The 21,755-nt window shown below is 36.2% G+C and overlaps 1 protein-coding gene across 3 annotated transcripts in view; it reads left to right on the forward strand.

Moving 5' to 3' along the window:
- Window positions 1–21,755, forward strand: part of HEATR5B (HEAT repeat containing 5B) — a 62,654-nt gene that overhangs the window by 24,230 nt on the left and 16,669 nt on the right. For 2 of the 3 annotated variants that reach the window (XM_049830754.1, XM_049830753.1), the window contains exons 19-31: window positions 1,526–1,685; window positions 4,474–4,663; window positions 6,040–6,209; window positions 8,544–8,688; window positions 9,586–9,825; window positions 11,671–11,922; window positions 13,986–14,167; window positions 15,271–15,339; window positions 17,549–17,728; window positions 19,030–19,267; window positions 19,897–20,157; window positions 21,127–21,254; window positions 21,440–21,584. In XM_049830754.1, the coding sequence (XP_049686711.1) occupies window positions 1,526–1,685; window positions 4,474–4,663; window positions 6,040–6,209; window positions 8,544–8,688; window positions 9,586–9,825; window positions 11,671–11,922; window positions 13,986–14,167; window positions 15,271–15,339; window positions 17,549–17,728; window positions 19,030–19,267; window positions 19,897–20,157; window positions 21,127–21,254; window positions 21,440–21,584 (2,360 nt within the window). The remainder of the gene's footprint in view (window positions 1–1,525; window positions 1,686–4,473; window positions 4,664–6,039; window positions 6,210–8,543; window positions 8,689–9,585; window positions 9,826–11,670; window positions 11,923–13,985; window positions 14,168–15,270; window positions 15,340–17,548; window positions 17,729–19,029; window positions 19,268–19,896; window positions 20,158–21,126; window positions 21,255–21,439; window positions 21,585–21,755) is intronic. The other variant, XM_049830755.1, reaches the window with a different exon arrangement.

Consider the following 21,755-nt stretch of genomic DNA (forward strand, 5'->3'; position numbering starts at 1 on the left):
AAATACCATATCGATTATTCTCTTATCTTCATGGTTGACTGCTGTAATTATGTAGATCTAACAAACCTTCTCAGTCTTCTCTTTTTGATTTATTTCATGTGATTCTTCCAGGAATAAAAGCTGAGTTGTTAAAACTACTTGGAGTGTGAATTGATACCAATAAATAGTTTTTGATGAGTTACTTGAAGGTGACTAAACTGCTTCAGATAGATAAATGCAGCTTACATTAAGTATGTCTGTAATATGAATCGTGTGATAGTGGTTCTGTTTCATCAAGACATCCTCTTTACATATTGATTTAACTTATCTACTGGCCCGTAATTTTTTTCCATATTCTGTTGTTAATCTCAGGTCTTTAGAAAGATGTCTGGTAGATACAACAGTTTCCCAATTTTTGGCTTAAATTTAAGACAGCAGCCTATCTGTGAATCAGAATGCATCTGCCTCAGGGCTGCAGCCCATGTTTTTGGCTGGCCAGGCTGTATGCACATAGCCTCAGTCCAGCTCTCCTACCTCTGGGTAATTCAATTTTTCGCATCATTTCATCTTGTAATAAAGTAAATCATCTTTACTGTCTTTCATTGAATTTCAATTACTGGGACTGTTTCCTTGGTTTCTTACCTAGGATTCAGGTTGTTAATGGTTGCCAATCTGTTGACACTGTTAAGTAATTTTTTTTATATTTGAGATTTGCATTTACTTTGTTGTTAACTAATTGGTAAGAGCATGCTTGCCTCTGATATACGAACAACCAGAAAAAAAAATAATATCTTTCTTTGTTCTAATTAGGATCTTTCTTTTCTCTCTCTTCTCCACCTTCCTGAAAAGGTTTTAATTAAAAAGTTACTATGTGAAGTGCATTTGGAAGTAGAAGTATTATGGCAAATACTCAACAAGTCACTACTTCATACAGTTAGGTCATTCAGAACGTTATTCATTGTGGTTTAGTTTCATTAATAAAACACTTTAAAAAAAAAAAAAGCTTTATTGGAAAACTCATAGAACTCAGGTGTAGAAGAAAACAGCTGTATTAAAAAGTTATTCAGTTGACTTTGCAGTGGAATACATAGCTGTGGATTTCTGTGTCATTTCTCAGTATATGTTGTAATTTTTTCCGTTCTTGATTCCTTTGCACTGCAGTGGTCTAGCAGTGACTTTTCTGATTATTAAATTAGTCTGCTGTGAAAGATGAGTAAACACTAGAAAATTTTCCTATATTCTTTCACTTCCAAAACTCTTCTTCATCTAAACTGTCAAGTTCTGACCAGGAAGAAAGTAAACAACTAAATAAAAAAACAACTTAATGTATCTTTTTTTCTTTTTTTTCACTTGCCTTATATGTAATCTGGTTTAATAGCGATATGGATTAAGTACCTTATTTTTGCTTTTGCTGTTAAGGCTTCTCAAGATCTTGTAAGGTGGCGTGCAACATTCTGTTAGTCGTTTGAACTGTTCTGGTGCTTGAAGGGTTCTTTGTAACAAACTTAGTGAATTACATTATTTCCTTTTATTTAAACATTGATAGGTTAAAATCTGCTCGAGATGTTGTATCAAGAACGGGTCATTCTTTGGCTCTGGGCTGTCTCCATCGGTATGTTGGTGGAATAGGTTCTGGACAGCACCTGAAAACTAGTGTCAGTATTCTCTTGGCTTTGGCACAAGATGGAACGTCTCCTGAAGTCCAGGTAAAAAACACAGTCACCACAAAACTACTTTAAAATGTTCAGGATAAAAATTGAAAATTAAATTACCGGTTCACATGTTCTTTAATAGAGATTGTCACATGTAAGCCAAATTATATGGATGTAGGATGTGCCAGGGAGCGTGAAGAAAGCGGAAGTTTCCTTCTAAACCGTTACAATACAGAATCCCAAATATGTACTGCAATTAAAATGTAACCTTACTGTTAGTTAGGGAGGCAGTTGGAAGTGGTCATGTTAATTCAGATGGACAAGTGTCTGCTTGTCAGCTGAGCCAGAATAACTCACTGTGGGCATATTCCTAACTGACTGTAATTGTAAAGCACAGTGTGTTAGTTGTACCTTAGCTGCCTAAAGTTTTTAATAACTGGCTAATGGTTAACATGTGATCAGTTACTGGAGTTTCAGGCGATCAGCAGTAGTTTTCTTTGCCAAGTAATTTCCGTATATGTGATACTGTGAACACAGTATGGCAGTACATCATCTTTGGGGGTTATATTATGCCAACAAAAATGTGTTGCAAGCTAAGCTGCAGTTAGGGGCCAAGTCCAAGACAAGGCAAAGGCGGGGAGGGGTTTCTATCCACTATGGACTATAGAGATGTCGTGTCTCATGAGGACAACTTGAGTGCTAAAAGTTGCTGGTAGACTAAAAAGGAGACTAAACATGCTGCTGAAGGAGCATTGCCTTTAGAGGTGCTGAATATGTATACACACTGCACAGTTCAGAAAGTTGCCTAAATTGAAAATACTTGAAATTTGGGGGAATATGCTGTCTTTACTCTCCCAGGAGAAATTTGAGGTGTCATTGTCTTGGTATGTCTTTACTCTCCCTTAAGCATGTTTGTGGCTGCTGCTGTAAGGAGAAGAGAGAGCTAGATGGACCAGTACATCTGTCTTTACAGTAAGAAGTTGAATATTAGAGGGAAAAGTGCTGATGTATTAATTTTTTTAATCCAGCAATGAAATCTATCAAAGCACTAGAATAAAAGAATTACTTCAGAAGGCGGGGGAGGGGGGGAGGCACACCAAACCTTTTTTGAGTAAAAGCAAGTGTCTTGTCTGCAATTACTGTTCTTCAAAGATTATGGTGTAATTGCATGATATAACAGGTAATTTGTTGTCATTCTTTTCACAAGTTACTGCAAGGAAACAATTATATGGAATAGTGACTGACTATTATGTTTTAGTAGCAGGAAGTTGTGTGCCCCCCATGAGTAGGGGCACTTTATACTCACAGATTGAGAAGCTGAAGCCCCAGTAACTGTACAGAATCATACTTGTGCCTTGGTTTAAATTGTTAGCATGATAGAACATGTACTAGAGTACCCTCTTATTTCTTTTCCTCAGGGCAATAAAAAATAATAAAAGAATCAACTTTATCACTTGAGAAAAAAAGCCTAGTTTTGCTTGGAGATACTGTTTAAAAAATAATAATCTATAAATACAATTCAAAGTCTCTTAAATTTCCTTAGTTGATTTAAGGTAAGACAAAGTTCAGTTTGCATGTGTAACTTATTTCACATATGACTAGGTAAATTTGAGGCATATAATTGTGTAACATTCAGTTAAAAAACAAAATGGAAAGGGTTACTGCTCTATGAATAAAATATGAAGTATAAAGGGGAAGCCCAGGTGGAACTTGCATACCTACCGTATTTTCTATTGAGAATACAACACCAGGCCACTGTGAAAAGCTAAGATTTGCAACCTCATCCCTCACCAGATCAGTATGGATACACAGAAACTGTATGGGAATAAGAGTAATGGAAATTTTTCAGGAATGAAAGGGTAAGCTGTAATGTTCTACCACGTTGTTAGGACTGTAGAAGTAGTTAACATGATTGCTAGTGCTAATGTTTTTGGGTTGAATCAGAGAGGATTAAAAAAGAGCCGTTTTAAAGGCAGGTTTTCCAGCTCATTCCTAAGAGTCTAGCTTTTAACCATAATGTTCTTTTAACTTAGTCTTTTCGGTGCAATTGCATCATTCATTTAATGGAAGAAGATTCTGAAATGAGATAATTTAGTAAGATATTACGGAGAGACAGCTAATGCTTTCAGGTCTGTCAGGGGAATTAATTTCCTACAAAACATCAGTGACCAAAAAGACTGTCCCCTTGCCCACTTCTTGCTTTGACAATTACAACAGATTATTTTGCTCTTTTGTTATTTACTTATCTTGCAACTGAAATAGGTTGATCTTTCACCTTTTTTTTCTCATCCTGTAGTACACTGCCTTTGAACATCACTGCTTTTTTCTCTTGCACCATCTAATAAGAAAATTAATTAGAACATGCATGTAGACCTTTCAACTTGTCGTGAAAATCAGTTTCTACTGGAATGTCAAAGGCACTCCCCACTAAGGACTTTGTCAACTGCCCATTTCAGACTCTACATCCAGTTTTACAGTGGAATGATTCTGTCTTTCTCCTGTCTTAAGAGTCACTCTTATTTTTTCCTTTTTTTTAAAGTGGGTGTGGTGTTTGTGTTTGTATTCTTCTTCTTCAAAGTGCCTAACCATTTTTTGCTCAAATTCTTTGTCATCTTTATCTCCATTATCCCCAAAACTGCTGATAGCCAAAGAGTATGCTAGAGATATTTGAACTTCCGGGTGATTGCCTGAGATTCTGAGACCCTTGAAACACTTCTGGAGTCAGAGTGGCTAACTAGACGTGTTTAAGCAAGGACATACAGATCTAGGCTCAGTCTGCATACAAAATTGTTTAAATTTCCTGAATGTATTACTGAAAAATATTCCTTTGTTTTTTTGATAGACCTGGTCTCTCCATTCACTTGCCCTGATAGTAGATTCTAGTGGACCAATGTACCGTGGCTATGTGGAGCCAACGCTTTCTCTAGTTCTTACTCTGCTCTTAACTGTTCCACCATCACATACGGAAGTACATCAATGCTTAGGCCGGTGTCTTGGAGCTATAATAACTACTGTTGGGCCTGAGCTGCAAGGTTAGTGGGAATTTGAAGAGCAAACAAAAAATCTAACTTGTATGAAGATAATATATTTCAATCTTAAATGGAAGAAAATACATTTCTGTTTGTTGCAGTTGCAGACAGGGGAGGTATGTTGACAAGTTCAGTTACAGTCCTGCAAGCAACCTCACTTCTGAACTTACTTATGACTATTTGGGGCTTTTTTGTCTGCAGTTTGAGATTTGTATAAAGAAGTTGCAGTGATGTATGGTGTTCTGGCTAATGGCAAATTTGCATGGTAGGTAAAAGATGAAAAACACTCTTGCTGCGTAATTTGCTATGTATATTTTTGTGTATAGGTGGGGCAAGAGGCAAGATTTTTTCTCCACTTTTTCAACACATGGTGATTTTATTTTTAACTGATGGCAAGAGCTTAAGTTTGACATAATTGATAATACTGTGAACTATAACTCATTGCCACTCATTCTTCATACTTTTAGATCACTGTACCTTACTACTGTAGAGAATAAGATCTTGTCATGCCAAACACTGTATCTAAAATTCTGTGTCTCGGATGACAAAACCACAGATTTGTAACTTTGTCTAACTGGGATTTTTAGTGATATTTATAGGATGGTCTGTGATGCAGTGCCAGCGGGACAGCCACTAGTGAAGTTTTAACTATAAATAACTGGAATAACTGGACTTAAGTTTCTAGTTATGAAAAGTTTCTAGATGGTTTAATTGAACTTGTGTATCTGCTTGCTGTGTGTTAACCTTTTGATCTAGAGTGTCATTAACTTATTAAATAAACAACAACTTACATAGAATATCTTCTGCAGGTTACATTTTTCTGCAATTCAAGATTTTTATATAAACCTGATGTAGTTTAATTCTTAAAATACAGAATGGGATTATTTTTCAAATTAAATACTGTTCTTTTGAACGCTTGTCCTATTAGTGTGGTGCAACTCATCTAATGGAGCTAACTAAAACCATCTGCATATGTGTATGCTAGCTTAAGTGTTATTTGATATTTTAGGAAATGGTTCTGTCCATGAAACGTTGCCCACATGTATAGAATGAAAGAGACTTTCAAAATTTAAACTCGGATAGTTTTAGTGGTTTCATGTCCTGGGAAGATACTCTCAAAATATTTCTGACTTACGATCATTGATCCAAAATTTCATTTGGACAGGGACATTGTTTAACTGAACTAAAAAGGAGGTACTGGAACACTGTAATGTTTCTGTGAAGTTGTGTAGATACTAATTTGCGGTAGGAATTCAGAAAAGTTGAATGTTAATATGTGAATTTTGAAGCATTAAGAATTCTTGTTTCTCAAAGGTTTAAAGTCTACCGTTGTCATACAAAGATTTTGCTGTGTTAAGGGTATCTTATTACCTCATTAGGTAATGGAGCTACAATTTCAACAATCCGTTCTTCCTGTTTGGTGGGATGTGCAATCACACAAGACCATTCAGACTCGCTTGTTCAGGCAGCTGCCATATCCTGCCTTCAGCAGCTTCATATGTTTGCACCACGGCATGTCAACCTGTCCAGTCTGGTTCCCAGTCTTTGTGTGAGTACAAAATGCATCCCTTTTGTTCCTCAAAGTTTTATGTACATGCTTAGCAGAGAACAGGAGAAGTACTTAGCAAGGATACCCCATGTGTAATAAGCAAGTCACATTTGCAAAAACACTGGAGCGCAATAAAAGGATGTCTGTCCCCAAGCCATTTTAGATCTTTTTGGAATGCTGCCCAAATTGAAGTCATAGGGTCTGATTCTCTTTCACCCCAGAGAGCATAAGAGAGCAAGCATTTATATATAATATGACTGAGTAAAAAGATGCTGAAATACTCTGTGTCCTCCAACTAATTGCATGCACAGAAGGAAGTGAGTTGGGGAAGGTAGGAGATTCTGGATTTATTTTGCCACTGTCAGCATAGTAGATGCTGACATTCAAATTCTTGTGCTGCTGCTGTTAGCGTTGCTTTCTCCCTCCATTAGTGTTCTGTCAGCAAGTCCTGGCTTAAGCCTGGAAGTGAGGCAGAGGCTGGAACCCAAAACATACCAAATATGACTAAGAGGAAAGGTGTTGTCTGTGGGTGGGTGGGTGGGGTTCTATTATTACTATTTTTAAAATTATTTTTTAGAGGGTTCAGCAGTTTGATACTGAGAAATTTGAAAAGCTTCTCCCTAATGTCTGTTGCATGTTTTGCAAAGTTCTTTGTGTCGTTCTTTGTGGAACTGGTGGTTCTCTGTTACCTGAAGGAGTACAATCCTACTTATGTCAACACTGGACCTTTTTCTTAATCTGCAATCCAGACTTTCCCTAGGGCATCCTCTCATTGTTACATGCTTCCCCCTCCACACTGACCCTTGCTCCTCACCCCTGGTGGAGCACTCCTGAGACTGCAGCGTGTTCCCAGAATCTGTCGCTTGTCCTTTCACAAAATTGTGCATGAAAGGGGTGCAACGTACCCAAAAGTAGGTAGACCCTTTTGTATGAATACAACGTACAACATGACAAACAATCCCTATAGCCATTTACTCTGTAAGTACCAGTGGTTAATATTACAGACAATAAAGTTCATACAGGAATGACTAGTGCTATTTCAAAAACTTTTCCCAGGGTTTTCTGCTGTCTCTTTCCTGTTCCTTTATGGTCCCCTGCTAAACAAAAGCTATTTTCCTTCTCTTTTTTTCATATTCCTTATTTCCAAGTCATACTTAGTTTGATAAGTTTTCCTCTGAATTGTCTTGTGTATTTTTTTATACTGCAAATACACAGATTTGTAGGCAAGGTCTGCCTTATCTACCCCATTAGCAAACTCTTCATTGCTTTCTAACTCACTTTTGAATGGAATTAGTGAATTAATGCCAGGTATCAAAATCAAACAACCCAGTTCCACAGTGTAGTTTCATTTCTTCTTCCTGCATTGCCTTCATAACCACTAGTTGTTTGCTTTGTAACTTAAAATGGGGAATACTCTTTCCATTAATTAAATCCCCCAAATGTTATGTGGTTTAGTTCCATTAAAACAACCTCACAGTGGTATTTAGAAGTTCTTTAAAGTCTGGGGTTTTTTTCAGGACTAAAATCTTGTATATTCATATATGGAACAAAGATCTACTGTTAAAGTGCTTTATAAACTATACAACACTTTCATTTAGGAAAGCAATTTCCATCCACATAATAACCTAATACCAAGAAAGCAAATGTGTATTTGGTTTATTAAAAACAAATTCCCCAGGGTAAATAAAGAATCAGAGTTCCTTAAAGAGCAGTCTTCTCTTCCACTGTGGAAAAACATACAGTTCTCTGTGCAGCTACTTCTCAGGAAAATAGGGACCATGCACAATTCTTCTATAAGAAAAATATTTGCTTGTACTTGAGGTGATTCAAAAGGAATTAGAAGCCAGTGTTCGTTAGCAAAGAAATCTAAAGCTGTCTTACTGAGAGGCACTTATAAAAACTTGCACTATAAACTCTGTTACAAGTTTGAAATAGAAGTTTTTATGATAGCTGTCGTGTGGTGCATCTGATGATGGCTTTTTGTTTAAAAGTATGTGATTTACAGCTATAGCAGAATATGAGGTTGAGTAGTACTGAAGAGTGTAACAGATTGGAAAGTATAATTAGTCTAAATCACACTGGCACAATAGTTGCAATATTTAAGCTCTTATCTCTTTAACCAGATAACAGCTGTCAGCTCGGTCTGTTTTCATATTCTTACATTATAAAAAGTGCTTGCTTCTGAACTTTCAAGATCTTGTAAAGAGCTTGGTACCCAGCAGCTCACACATGGACATATAATTGAAAAGTAGAATGCTCTTCATCCTTAGCAGCACTGATCTATTGATGTGGGGGTGCAGCAGTTCACTCACCTGTAATGGTTCTGATTTTTAGGTTCATTTGTGCAGTTCCCACTTGCTGCTTCGCCGGGCTGCAGTTGCGTGTTTACGACAGCTTGCTCAGAGGGAAGCAGCAGAAGTATGCGAATATGCCATGAGCTTGGCAAAAAATGCTGGAGACAAAGAAAACAGTGGCATCAGTAAGTATTTCTTTCATGTAGCCTTTTTGTAACAGTTGAGCACACATATGTGTGTTTATATGTGGTTTGCTTTCAGAGAGGGGGAGAACCCCCCCCCCCCCCCCCCCCCCCCCAACAATAGAAAAAAAACCCTAAAACTGTCCCTTCCAGCTCCAATAACTTCTGTCCATACCCCTGCTTACCTCTTGAATTTCACTTGTAATTTAGCTTTTTGTAAAGTTCGGACTTAAAATTCTCTGCCCCATTAAGACTGGCAGTCAGATAGGGAGCACAGTGTATCTGCAGTGGAAATATTTTCCAGTTTTTCTGGTACTTTAGGTCTTGCTCTTTTGAAAATTAACTTAATTGTATGCTCTTTGATTGAGATACCTGGTTGTGTTATATTCTGTTAGCAGCACGTCTGCAAAGCCTGTGGACTTTGCTGGTTGGTTCAATTTTTACATGTATCATTTTATTCTGAAAACGGGAGTCTCAACAGTGTTGATCAGCACAGTCTTCATAAAAACACAGAATCGTGATCTTATTCGTATTAAATCACACGAGTTAAGTCTGTCTCTGGAGATTTTTTAGAGTCCATTACTATTAGGGGTTTTTACAAATTCATGGGGTATGTACCTTGAAGAGAGAGAGGTTTGGTTTGGGGTTGGTTTTTTTGTTTGTTTGTTTGTTTTTGAAGTAATACTAGGAGGTGTTACTTGCCTTGCAGAAAATAAATTACATTAATTGCTGTATTAAAATCTTTCTGTTGTTAATTCAGAAGAAATTCGGTAACATCTTGGTGTATCATTGCCTGAACTGTACATACACAAATACACAATGTCCAATTCTAGTCTGTTATTCCAAATTCTAAAACTGAGTTAGCGATTTCAGAAAAGATTTCTCATTATCGCTTTGCAGATATTAATCCTTTCACACCAGGAGCTGGTTCTCGACGAGATGCTCATTCCCGGCATCAGGGGGTTAATATAACAGAGACAGGCCTCGAAGGTGTCCTTTTTGGAATGTTGGATCGGGAGACTGATCGGAAGTTGTGCTCAGATATCCACGATACTCTGGGACATATGCTTTCATCACTGGCAGTAGAAAACCTTTCTCACTGGCTAATGCTTTGTAAGGATGTCCTTGCAGCTTCCAGTGGTAAGTGTTCTATAGTGTTCATATAAATGACAGTATGTCCTTAGATTAGCATCTTCTGGCAATATTTGTTTGGAGCTAGTCTTTTATCCTAGTTAAGATGTAGCTTATATTATATATAGAACTTTGATTATAGTGCATTAAAACTTCCTTAGAAAGAAGAAATCATCGATGTTAAGTTTTAGAATATTGCTTTTAAGATTAGAAAGTTAGCTGCCTTGAAGTAGGATTTCCAGCAGAGAAGCAGTGTGATTATTACTCTGACATTTTAGTATCTTAGTGAAAGCACTCATATTCTTTTTAGCCTTTTATACATCAGGACCATACAGAAAGAGGGGTGCTGTACACACTCTGACCTTTCTTTTATGAGGTTTTGTGAGTTACTGATGTGATGATGGGTTACCATGGTGATGAAACTTTTGCTTGTTGTTCCGCTTTGTGGACTTGTTTGCACAGATCTTGTCCTTAGAGACCTTATTCCTGTTTTTCAGCTTGTAGGATGGTTGTGATGCAGATTCTGCTCATTTCCCTAGCATTTATACTTGTTTATTGGCATACTGTGAGTTCATCCTGAAGCTCTTTCTAAATGTTGCCAGCTTTATGTCTACTGATGAGTAATGCTACCAATGTTTCTTCATGCAACGTAGTTACCATATATCTGCCCAGTGAGAAAGACCTCGTTTCGGAGTTTGAAGTTGGCATGTCCTTTTCTTATTTCATATGGGATGAGTTTTAAAGTTTTTAAAATGGTTGTCCAATTTCTTATTTATTTATTAGTAGGTGAAATAAACTGAGAGATCCATATTTAAATAAGTTTCTCTCAGCTGTATTTTAAGCCAGCAACTTCATGTTGAACTCCTTTGATCCAATTAACTGGCATATGAACAAAATCTGGTTTGCTTTTTAAGCACATAAGGTCCTGGATGCCTTCTGAAAACACTCTTCTTGTCAATTGACGTCATCCATGTTTGATTTGCCATAGCCTCTTTCTTTCTTTATTGAATGTCTTGGCTCTTCATCTGCTTAAATTTAGACTTTCTAAGAAGCATGCCTTAGTTGGGGTGGGTTAGGTTACCCTTGCAATAACTTCTTCTCATTTTCCTCTAATTATTGCCAGAGTAATTTTTGTCAGTATCTTGGCATTTTGGTAATTTAGATCTCCTCATTGAGATTTTATGTTCTCATTTCTGAATAGTAGAAGTATATGCATGTTTGATGAGCTGGGTTTTGTCCCTGTTTGGATTTTGTGGTTTTTTTAATGTGATCCCTGAGGTAATCTTATTTTCTGAAATAAAGTCTCACAGCCACACCTAGAGAAAAGAATTTTTTGAATGTTAAGCACATTTGTGGGTGCTATAAACTGCCTACTTGGTTGTGTATCTGTCCATGGCATGGAACTTCTTAGTTTTGTTTGTTTAACATGCACTCTAGCTTTTACTTGAAACAGGAGCTGAATAGTTAAAAGCCAAGCTTTCTTTGGTTCTGAGCCTGGTAATCTCCTTACCCTGTTTATTGGCAATTTAATAGATTAATTTTCACAGCTGAGACGTTTAGATATGGGATTCAGCTGTAGTTGGTGTCTGTGGAGAATTAACGGTACAGGAATTTATTTCATATAATTTAAGCTAAATAAAGGGCAATATAGCCCAGATTAGAGGTGAAAAACATTTTGTTTACTGATATTTCTATGCCTTTCAACATTTTTCAAATGTTGTTTCAACAGAAGTATCAGTTTGTTTTGAATCAGAGTATAAGGAAAGGCTTGAATATGTCCTTAGCTGTCTTCTATGGATTGCAAAAGTGGGATTTTTTTTTTTTTTTTTTTTTTTTTATTGTTCACTCTTATAGACATGAGCACTGCTGCTCCCTTGGGAGGAGGGAAGGATGAAGAATCTGAGAAGAAGGATGAGATGGATGACGATACAATGTTTACCACCTTGGGCGAAGAGGATAAATCCAAGCCTTCTGTAGCACCTCGCTGGGCAACTCGTGTGTTTGCAGCAGACTGTCTGTGCCGAGTTATCATGCTGTGTGAGAATGCGAACAAGGCGCACTTTGATCTGGCACTGGCTCGTTCAGACAGACTTAAAAACCCAAAAAGTAATTACAGAATGTGCATTTTTTTGTTTTGTTTTTAATTTTTTATTTTATTTTTGACACCTTTTTACAGCTTAAGATTACACAACCAAGAAAAAAATATAAGCAGTTACCCTTTCACTTGAATGGTTAAAAACAAAGGAAATGGCCAGCAAAAGTCAATAAAACTGTAGTTGTCTAACGACTGTAGTTGCCATACTATGAACACAAAGAATGAGGTTTGCTGGAGAATACAAATTCTGACAGACTGATCTGCTTGGGGAAAAAAAACCCTTAGATTTGCAACCCTTTTCTCCACTCTGAAATAGAAGCAGTATCTTCTAGCTAAGGGTGAGCTGGGAACAGTTTCTGAGTTTAACATAATGATAGCAATGAATTAGACTTCAGGGATTATTTTAGCATCTCCAGACTGAAGGGATGCTAGGAAAAAAGAAAGAGATAAGGCTGGATAATTATTGATGTGGCATTGGTTGCGGAGAGAGGGGTGTGGGAGGGAGTTATAATAAGACATGGACACAGCTGCTTTATAAAGTTCATTCTTTCAGTATCCACGAGAGTGATGAATGTTAGTTTTAAAGCTCATGTTTTGAAGGTACTTTTATGAGTTAGAGGATCAAAATTGAGAGGTTAGAGATGAGGTAGTTGTTTTGTGAAAAAACGTTAACAGATGTTGGGAGGTTTCTGTTCTTGAGTTCTCCATTTGTATTGTTTATGGTGCATAGTGATTGTTTGCTTTCACCCATGTAGTGCTCATGAGGACTCTGTGCCTGTAGGATGAATATCATGAGCATCCTAGAATGCATGGGATTAATGGATTTTAGTGTCTGTGTTGTTGAGGGTGTCTGTTACGATATAGAGATTTATCAAGTCTTTCCTTGTGTTGCTTTGATGCAGTCTGGTTCCTGCACTGTGCATTGGTTTTGTGAGATCTTGTTTCTGACTTGATTTGAGGCTGAGGTCACTGTTTGAAGACTAAGAGGGAAGAGTTTTGAGAAAGTTTATTTTGAGATGGCCTTGTGTTATAGAGAATATCATAAAATAACTGCTGCTTATAGGATGCTGCAGAGGATTACATATAATAATCCTGAGAATTTACACCTCTGAATTTATTTAAAGTGAACTTGATGTGTTTGGTATCATTGTAAAAAGGAAAACTCAGCAAACTTCTACCCCCCCAACTTCAACTTCCAAAATATTTAAATTTTACTAACAGCTGTGACGGTCTGAAAAAGTAAGTGCAGAATTTACCACTTCATAGTTCTAAAGTAATTTCCAGTCTGTCTTTACTGACATGCCTTCAAAAAGTTTCAGCTACAAAATAAACTTCTTTTTTGCGTTGAGACTTGAATATATGTAGAGCTTTCATAATTTGTGAGTTTTGTTAGTCACCCTGGATATTATGTTTTTAAATAATTTATTTTCATATTAGTTGTACAACATCTGGTAATTTTATATTGAGAGTAAGGAAAGAAATAAAATGAATAAATAGAGAAGAAGAATCCTTTCAGAATTGTTATTGAGTTAATTATTGTTCTTTTCTGCATGTTGTCTGCTGCTCATTTACAGCCTTGGATGTGGCTTTTGGGAGCAGAGCTAGAGGCAGTCAGTTTTTCGGTAAACTTGACAAGGTTTTCCTGTATCAGCAGGGGTCACTCTAAGCATAGGACTCAAACAGGAATTGACTTGAAGATTTTCTGTAGGTTTGGGGGGGGGGGGGAATTACTAAAATTAGCTTTACTAAATGTTCTCTTCTAAGCTATTCAGCCACATTTACATACTCTATTCAATGCAACTTCTGTATATCATATATTTAATTTTGTTTCCAATTTGTGCTTAATTTTTAAGGTTGTCTGAGGAATAGAAGCCCTTGTATCACTTTAAGGGGTGGGAAAAAAAAAGAAAGAAAAATAGGTTACATTCTTTCCTGCCTTCCTCCATACCCTAAATGTGGACCTTTGAAAAAGACTAGGTAAAATTTGTACATGTCAATGAGGAAAATGTTACAAATATCCATCATGTTTGCTATCTGTTAAGTCACTAAATAGTTCTTTCTGTTTTATTCTAAGATGACTTCTTAGTACTCCATCTCTCTGACCTTATTCGAATGGCATTCATGGCTGCAACTGATCACAGCAACCAGTTACGAATGGCGGGTCTTCAAGCTCTTGAAGACATTATCAAGAAATTTGCATTGGTTCCTGAGCCAGAGTTTCCAGGCCATGTGATACTGGAGCAGTATCAGGCTAATGTGAGACCTCTTTTATAAGTTCAGGAAATTGTGTGTTTATGCCAATATGCCAGTTTTAACTTTGAGAACATTTTATAACTTCAGAATACATGTGAAGAGATTTTTGTATGTGAAAATGTACTGAAGAGGCACTTTTATTTACCTCTTCAAAAATTATTTTTGTATCTCTTCCTATTTATTGTAATTTAGTAGCTGACTTAAGTAAAAATTCAGTAGCTATTGATTCTTGACAGCCAAATATTACAAGTTACATTTAATTTTGGCAAGAGTTGCATTTCATTTTTGGAATTAGGAATTGGAAAATAATGCTGATTCAGTTCCAGACTGAATCTAATAAATCTGTTTTCTTGGTAATTAATGAATATACTTCTGTTTAAATGAAAGCAACAAAAGTACAGGAATGGGAAGTGTGGGCAGTTGAAGATTTATTTTGGGGTATTATTGCTTTATTTTGTTGCATAGCTTAACTCTTTCACCTCTTTTGTCTTCACTGTGTCTTCAAGGTCTCTGCAAATACTTTTTAAAGGCAGGTTTTCATCCTTTTCACTTCCTGCGTTTTTCTTTTTCCTTCTGTGGTGCTGTAACCATTGCTTTTGTCTCTTAACTCCATTCATTTTGTTTCAGAAAAAATGCTGCCTTATAACAACTGCCTGAAAGGTTTTTTTGTTAGTATTTGTCATTTTGGGAACTTGATGCAAATCCAACCATAAACATTTGATTTCACATCATTATTCCTTTTGGATATCAAAGTCATTGGTTTCTTGAGCCTTAGTGTAAATTGCACCTGTAATACTTTAATGAATAAAAGAATATCCATTAACAGAAGGAAGATAATACCACATATTTGACGAAGGTAGTTGAGGCTTAAAAACACAATGGGCAAGCAGGAAAAAACTGGTTTAGGACTTTGTTGTTGTTTAAAGAATACTATTGCAAATGTCTGCTAGACAGCAAGGATAAGTTTGGGGTGTAACTATAGTGCCAAAATTGGCAATCTTGTCTTGCTTGTTCTGTATATGTGACTGAGCCTTAAACAGGTGAGATGAAGAATGTTGTGTCACTGTTGTTTTAGTTGATTTTTTAATTTTTCTTCCTGTCAACAGGTTGGAGCTGCTCTGAGGCCAGCTTTTTCCCAAGATACACCATCTGATATAACTGCAAAGGCCTGCCAGGTACAGAGGAAAATGTTCAGATAGTAGACAAACTGATTTTCCTTCTCTTTGGAAGAAGGGTGCAGAAGAGAAGTAGTAGCAAATGGCTGGAAAATTTTGTAAACCTAAGCCGTGATGTTCTTGCAACATCTTTTAGTCTCCTAGTAACATATTTTGTTCCTCAGAAGTGCAGAAATCCTTTTAGGGAGCTATGTCATGAAATACTTAGTCTTTCTGAAACTAATTATGTCAGTAATTATGTCAATTCTGCATTTGTTGCTAAAAGGAAAAAAAAAAAAAAAGAAAAAAACCCTTTGCTTAATGAGACCAATAGTAATATATTTATTGAGATGCCTTTCAGTCTGACCAAATATTCAGATTACTGATAACTTACCTTTAAACACTAAACTTCCATTCTGATTAATACTCTATTTTAGATTTTAAAATATCTGAGCATTCTTATTACAGTCATAGTAACAACCTCTCAGTGAAAATTCAGTGCAAGATGGTGTGTGTGTGTGTGTGTTTTTTCTTGTGTGTGATCTTGTGCTACTGTAGTTTAAAACAGCTATCAGCAACATAGCTGTAGTAGTATCTGGTATGTGGTTTACACAGCTAAATTACTACTGTAGTTTAAATCAGCAGTTTAATTAGCTATGCAAACCTCAGTTTTAAAACTGTAACTTTGTGTATGTGAGTTTTGTTTAGTAAATCTTGGTCCAGCAGGACTGTGATTTTTGTGGTGGTGTTTTATACTCCTGATTTCCAGCAAAACTTGTAAGGATAGATCAAATATGGCATAATTTGGTATCTATACATAGGAAAGAATATGCACATTTTACCTCATAGACTGTCTCTGTGCATTTAAAGCTGGATGAAGAGGCATTTTGTGTGAAAACATGTAACATTCCTTATAACTTGTCAAAATCTTCCTTATTCAACCAGTTTCAAAGTGGATGTGTGCACTTACAGGACCAAATGGTTAGAGATGAGGTTTGGATATTTAACTCTCTCTAGAAGTTACATGGACAGAGATGAGCTGCACTGAATGAGTTTGATGTTGTTATAGTTTTATGTCATTACTGAAACAGCTGTTGATTTGCCCAGCAGCAGGAGTGAAGCTGGTCTTAGTCCTACTGTGAATGAATTACGGATTTGTGACAGATTTTCAGCAGCCTTGTCCTGTGCACCTTCGGTTGCTTTTTTTGTTTGTGTTTACTTTAAATATATTCTTCGTTCCAGATCATGAGAGGCATTTCCCCAGTTTTTCATGGAACTGGTTCTCTAAAAGCAAAATAAATAAATTGGAGATAGGACAAAAATGCCATGAAAAAAAAGAGTTTTTAAAACCTGAACCGCTTGAGTTCTGTGGGGTTTTTTTTGCTTCTGTTCCCTATCCTGGCAGAATCGCCACCAGAATCAAAGCAGCTCTTCTGAAAGAATTCATCCCTATTTGTAGAAAAGCAGCTGCACCAGAATTCTTTTATAGCCTGAGTTATGTCTGGGCATGATTGTGTTTCAGAGGATGAATGCCAATGTATAGCACTAGACAGGAATAGCTGATCTGTATGATGTTTGTATTTTAAGTACCTTTTTGGGTCCATTTAATTCAAATGAAAAGTGGGGAGACACCCAACTGTCTGTCCACCATGTCTCCAATTGATTGTTCTACATTTAGAACTGTTGGTTCCAGATCAGAGTCCAGTTGCTTAAAGATTTTTATTTCACTCATTTCTAGGTGTTTTCTTGACATTAACTATCTTGAAAGCTTCTCCTTAGTATAGAGCCTTGGTACATAATTTGAGAGGTGTGGGTTTTTAAAGGTGTACTTTTATTGATTGCTGTCCAATATATTCTTCACAGTAAATGCAATGACCCCATTACCTGAATGATTTGACCAGACATTTGGGAACAGAATAAAAAAAATTATTACTTATTTATGGAGGATTAAAAAACTATTTTAAATATTTTCCATGTGTCTACTAAGGTCCATTTTAATATACTTTGCAAATACGGCCTTTGTAACCATTCACCTAAGTAATTCTGTTATCAGGGCTAGGGAGAAAATAAGAACAACCTTGGAATTTTTATATTAAGCAGGAAAAGAGCTGCTAAGTTTTTTGTGGTGGTTGTTTTGGGTTCTGTTTTCTTAGAGGGCTGGAGTTTTTTTCATTTATAAGGTTGTTGGGTTTTTTGCTAGTTTAGAATGACTCTAAACTTTGTTGTCTAGGTATGTAGTGCTTGGATAGGAAGTGGCGTTGTAAGTGACCTGAATGATCTCCGCCGAGTTCACAATCTTCTTGTCTCTTCCCTGGATAAAGTGCAAGCAGGAAAGGGATCTTCTAGCCAGCTTTACCGAGAGAGTGCAACTACTATGGAAAAACTTGCAGTTCTGAAAGCATGGGCTGAGGTAAACATTGACCATTAAATCTTTAAAAGTTTGAAAAGATTTTGCAGTCTAATAGCATCCTTACATCTCACTGGCTGTTCAGCCAGTGAGCCTTGCACCTGCCCTCCTTCTTACCTGTTGCAATTCCACTACTGTGAGGCTTTCATATCTTTATCTTTCTCTGTTCCTTTTTCTGCCATTCTGTCAATCCATTTTTACAGTGAGGCTTGATTTTTCTTTGTTTTACTGCATCTTTCTGTATTAAAGTATACACTCATACCCTCTCGGATTTTGATTTTCCTTCCATCTTTGCTCTTAAACTTAAAAAACCAAAACACAAACAACATTAATATATATTCCGAGAAAATATTGGAGTTAATTAACTAGGAGTTTATCAAAGTGTTTGTAATAAATTACAGGCTTAATGTAGATATTGTTGGGGAATGGCTGGAATGTGAGAAATCTTCCAACTATTTATAGAACATTTAGCACTACTTACATTGCCTTGCTTACCAAAATGTTACTTGCATGCTGTAGAGCTCTACATATAATTACACAAATGGTATTTTGGTTTCTGTTAGCGTAGTACTTAAAGGTTTGGTTTTTCTTTTCATTAAATTTTCTTGGAAGTTACTTTTGAAATTACAAAGGAAAGTATTAACATTTCAGCTGTGTAATGTTATCACCCCATACTATAATTTTCAGCTTCGATATGGAGCATCTGTTGTGTGAAGACACTTACTTCTATTTCTTTTCTAAAAATGCTTATTTTTACTATATTTTTCTGATATTTCTGCTTATTCCCATATTTATCTGTGTTTTTGAAAATCCTTTTATTCTTTCATAGCATCTATCAAAGACAAACCTATAAATGTTCTTGTATTCATGTAGCACATTTAAAGCCATTTTTATGTCTTTGACATGTAATCTGCTCCCAAAAAAGTGACAATTACTCTAATTTATGTAGGAGTTCTTAATGTAGGTTGAAGAAACCTTTGCAATAAGCATGCATTGATCTAATTAAATCAGTTATTCAAATCAATATGTCTGTGTAGAGCAGCAGTAATTGACGTTTTTTAGAAAAAAGTGTGTAGTCAGATTGTTTTAGGAAAGTGCCATTTATGCCCCTGAGTGTTATATACTGGTAGAAATAAAAGAAAAAATATTTAAATAAAACATAAGTGTATTGCAATACTCTTTTTCCCAGTCATTTTCCAGTGAGTCATCTGTGTATGGAATCTGTTACTTTCACATGGGAAAGACTGCTTTTTTTCCCTTTTAGGATCTCACAGCATGTACTTTTGTATCTGGTTTTCCTCTAGGTGTACATTGTTGCCATGAAAATTAAGAAAGAAGCGGAGACCAAACCAAAGCGTGTTTTAAAGAGCACAGAGGAGGATGAGGATGATTTTGGTACTGTAGATGAGTTGCCACCAGACAGTTTGATAACACTTGTACAACCTGAACTGCCTGCACTTAGCCGTCTCTGGTTAGCTGCACTGAAAGATTATGCTCTTTTAACTTTACCAGCTGAATTTGCTACCCAGCTTCCACCAGATGGTAAGCACTGGAATTTCTTTTTGTGGTGTTGTGAAAACCAGAAAGAAACCCTTAGTTGAGACTTCAAAATTCTGTAAATTATTTGGCAGACATGTTTTTTATGCAAGTGATAAATTTCTGCCTATGTGTAATAAGAATGTATGTTTGAAGTTTGCGTGTGCTTTTTTCCTTCAATCTGCAATGAAGATATTATTTATCTGAATCAGAGAGATGATAAAAAACATGTCTTTGTAGAATTAAGAATACTTCTAGACCTCTAATACTTTGATATCAAATGCAAAGATATGTTTACTGTAAGAAAAACATCTTGAGATTAGCCCTTGAGATCAGAGCAGATACTGTCTTATAATATTTTACTGAGTTAAGAATGCATCTTCTATATGAAAAATGCTGCCAGACCTGATGACCTTGCCTACCTTTCTTGCTCTCTGCTTACTGTTCCACTGTGGCCATTGCACTGTCTTATGAGAGGTACTAATGTTGCTCCTTCACAAGGAAAATTGGAATGCACTGTCACTAACAAGGACTACATCTGAATATGTACATTATCAAACATGTACAGAATATGTGCTTTTTGTCTATTTTTTGCAGAGAATTTCAGAATTTACCTTGCTTTGCTAATTTAACAGGGGGAGCATTTTACACTCCAGAAACAATTGATACAGCTAGACTGCATTACCGAAACTCCTGGGCTCCCATACTACATGCAGTAGCGCTTTGGCTAAACAGCACAGGATTTAATGCTTCAGAGTCAACAGAAGAGACTGCTGCAGCAATGCCCAATTCACAGAAATGTGCTACAGCCATTATGTTAAACCATACACCTGGAACTCCACCTGCTGCTAAATCTTTGCCGGAGATAAACAAAGACCGAATGCACTTAATTTTGGGTAAGAGTTATAAGTTTAGAGTTCAGTAGCAGCACATTATGCTATGGGAATAAGAAAAGATACTTTGACTTGAAATCTGGGAAGTTTAAAATGCATCACATGTCTGGACAGTAATGTTTCAAAGTACCTCTGACTCCTCCTCTCCATATCTCTCTGCCTTCTGTGTTCTTCATAGCTTTGACAGATCATTTGTCGGTGTGATTATTGTGATTTTTATAGACAAGTTGTATATCTAGTTTATTTATGTAATTGAATAAAATGAGTAGGAACTGTTCTACACTGTAATATAATTCAGATGATACAAAATATTATGCTTCAAAGACACAAAAGCTGTAAGGTTAATTGAAATATACACCCTCATAAAAACCCAGTTCAGTAGAGATGGATATTTGTCAGGTCACATGGAGTAGCTTTTGCATCAGTTTTTCATCTGAGAGTAGCACTCACTGTTTCACTTTGTTGTTATCTAACAGCTTTAAGAGGTGGATGTGATTGCTTATTCTGAGGAATGTCAACAGTTTGCTGAGATATATAGATATTTAAAACCAGAATTAAGTGCCATATGTATAATACGAATATTGGATGATTTCTGAGGCTTAACTTCATCTCAGTTATCTTCAAATTTAAGATTTAAATAAAACTCAGTTTACAATTGAAGGATTCAGAATTCTGATTTACAGATCTTTAGAACAAAGTGTGGATTTCCATTCAGTAATCGTAAGTTGCTTGCTGTCACTGTTTAATATTTTTCCTGCCAAATTTTGGGGAAGACATGATGTGGAAGAGAAAGCGAATACAACTCTGTTTCTAATATATAAACTCTCTTTTCCTTTAAAGGAAGAAGAATTGAGAAAAACATGTATGTTTCTAAAGTTGTTAAGAATCTGCTATACTTACAAATAAATTTTAAAAAAGAAAACTTGATTTTATGATGATGTGAACATTCTTTTTAATTATTGCTCTTTTCAGGTGTTAGTATACAGTTTCTGTGTTCCCCACGACCTGAAGAGCCTGTTGAGCATGTTACATCTTGTTTACAAGCACTTCATACTTTATTGGATTCCCCTTGTGCCAGGATCCATATTGCAGAGGATCAGGTACTATATGAGCATGTTGTAACAATCAGCTTTTTCTAGGTGTTGGTCTTTCATCTGTGATGATTACAAAAGCTGTAATTATTTTTGTGTGAGAAAAGTATTTCCTCATCATAAGCAAGCGATATAACAATTAGGAATTGTGAAGTCCTAACTAATTTTGTTATATGTGTTTTGTTTTACTGTAGCTCCTTGGTGTTGAACTCTTGAGTGTGCTTCACCGACTCCTCCTGACCTGGGATCCTCCTTCAGTGCAGCTACTGGTTACAGGAGTTGTCCAGCAGATAGTAAGAGCAGCTCAAGATTATTTGCAGGAAAAAAGGAACACCCTAAGTAAGATTTTGAAAACACAGCTTGCTTTGCAGAGTAAATTAAGCAACAGGTTTTCCTATCGGGAAAAGAACTCAAATACATTAGAGTATGGTTATACTGAGGAGGAAAATGCTGTGTATTCCACATATACTTCTGATGTATTCATAATCTTACTTGCTGATTTCTTAACTC

Source organism: Accipiter gentilis, chromosome 28 (assembly GCF_929443795.1).
Source record: "Accipiter gentilis chromosome 28, bAccGen1.1, whole genome shotgun sequence".
Taxonomy (NCBI): Eukaryota; Metazoa; Chordata; class Aves; order Accipitriformes; family Accipitridae; genus Astur; species Astur gentilis.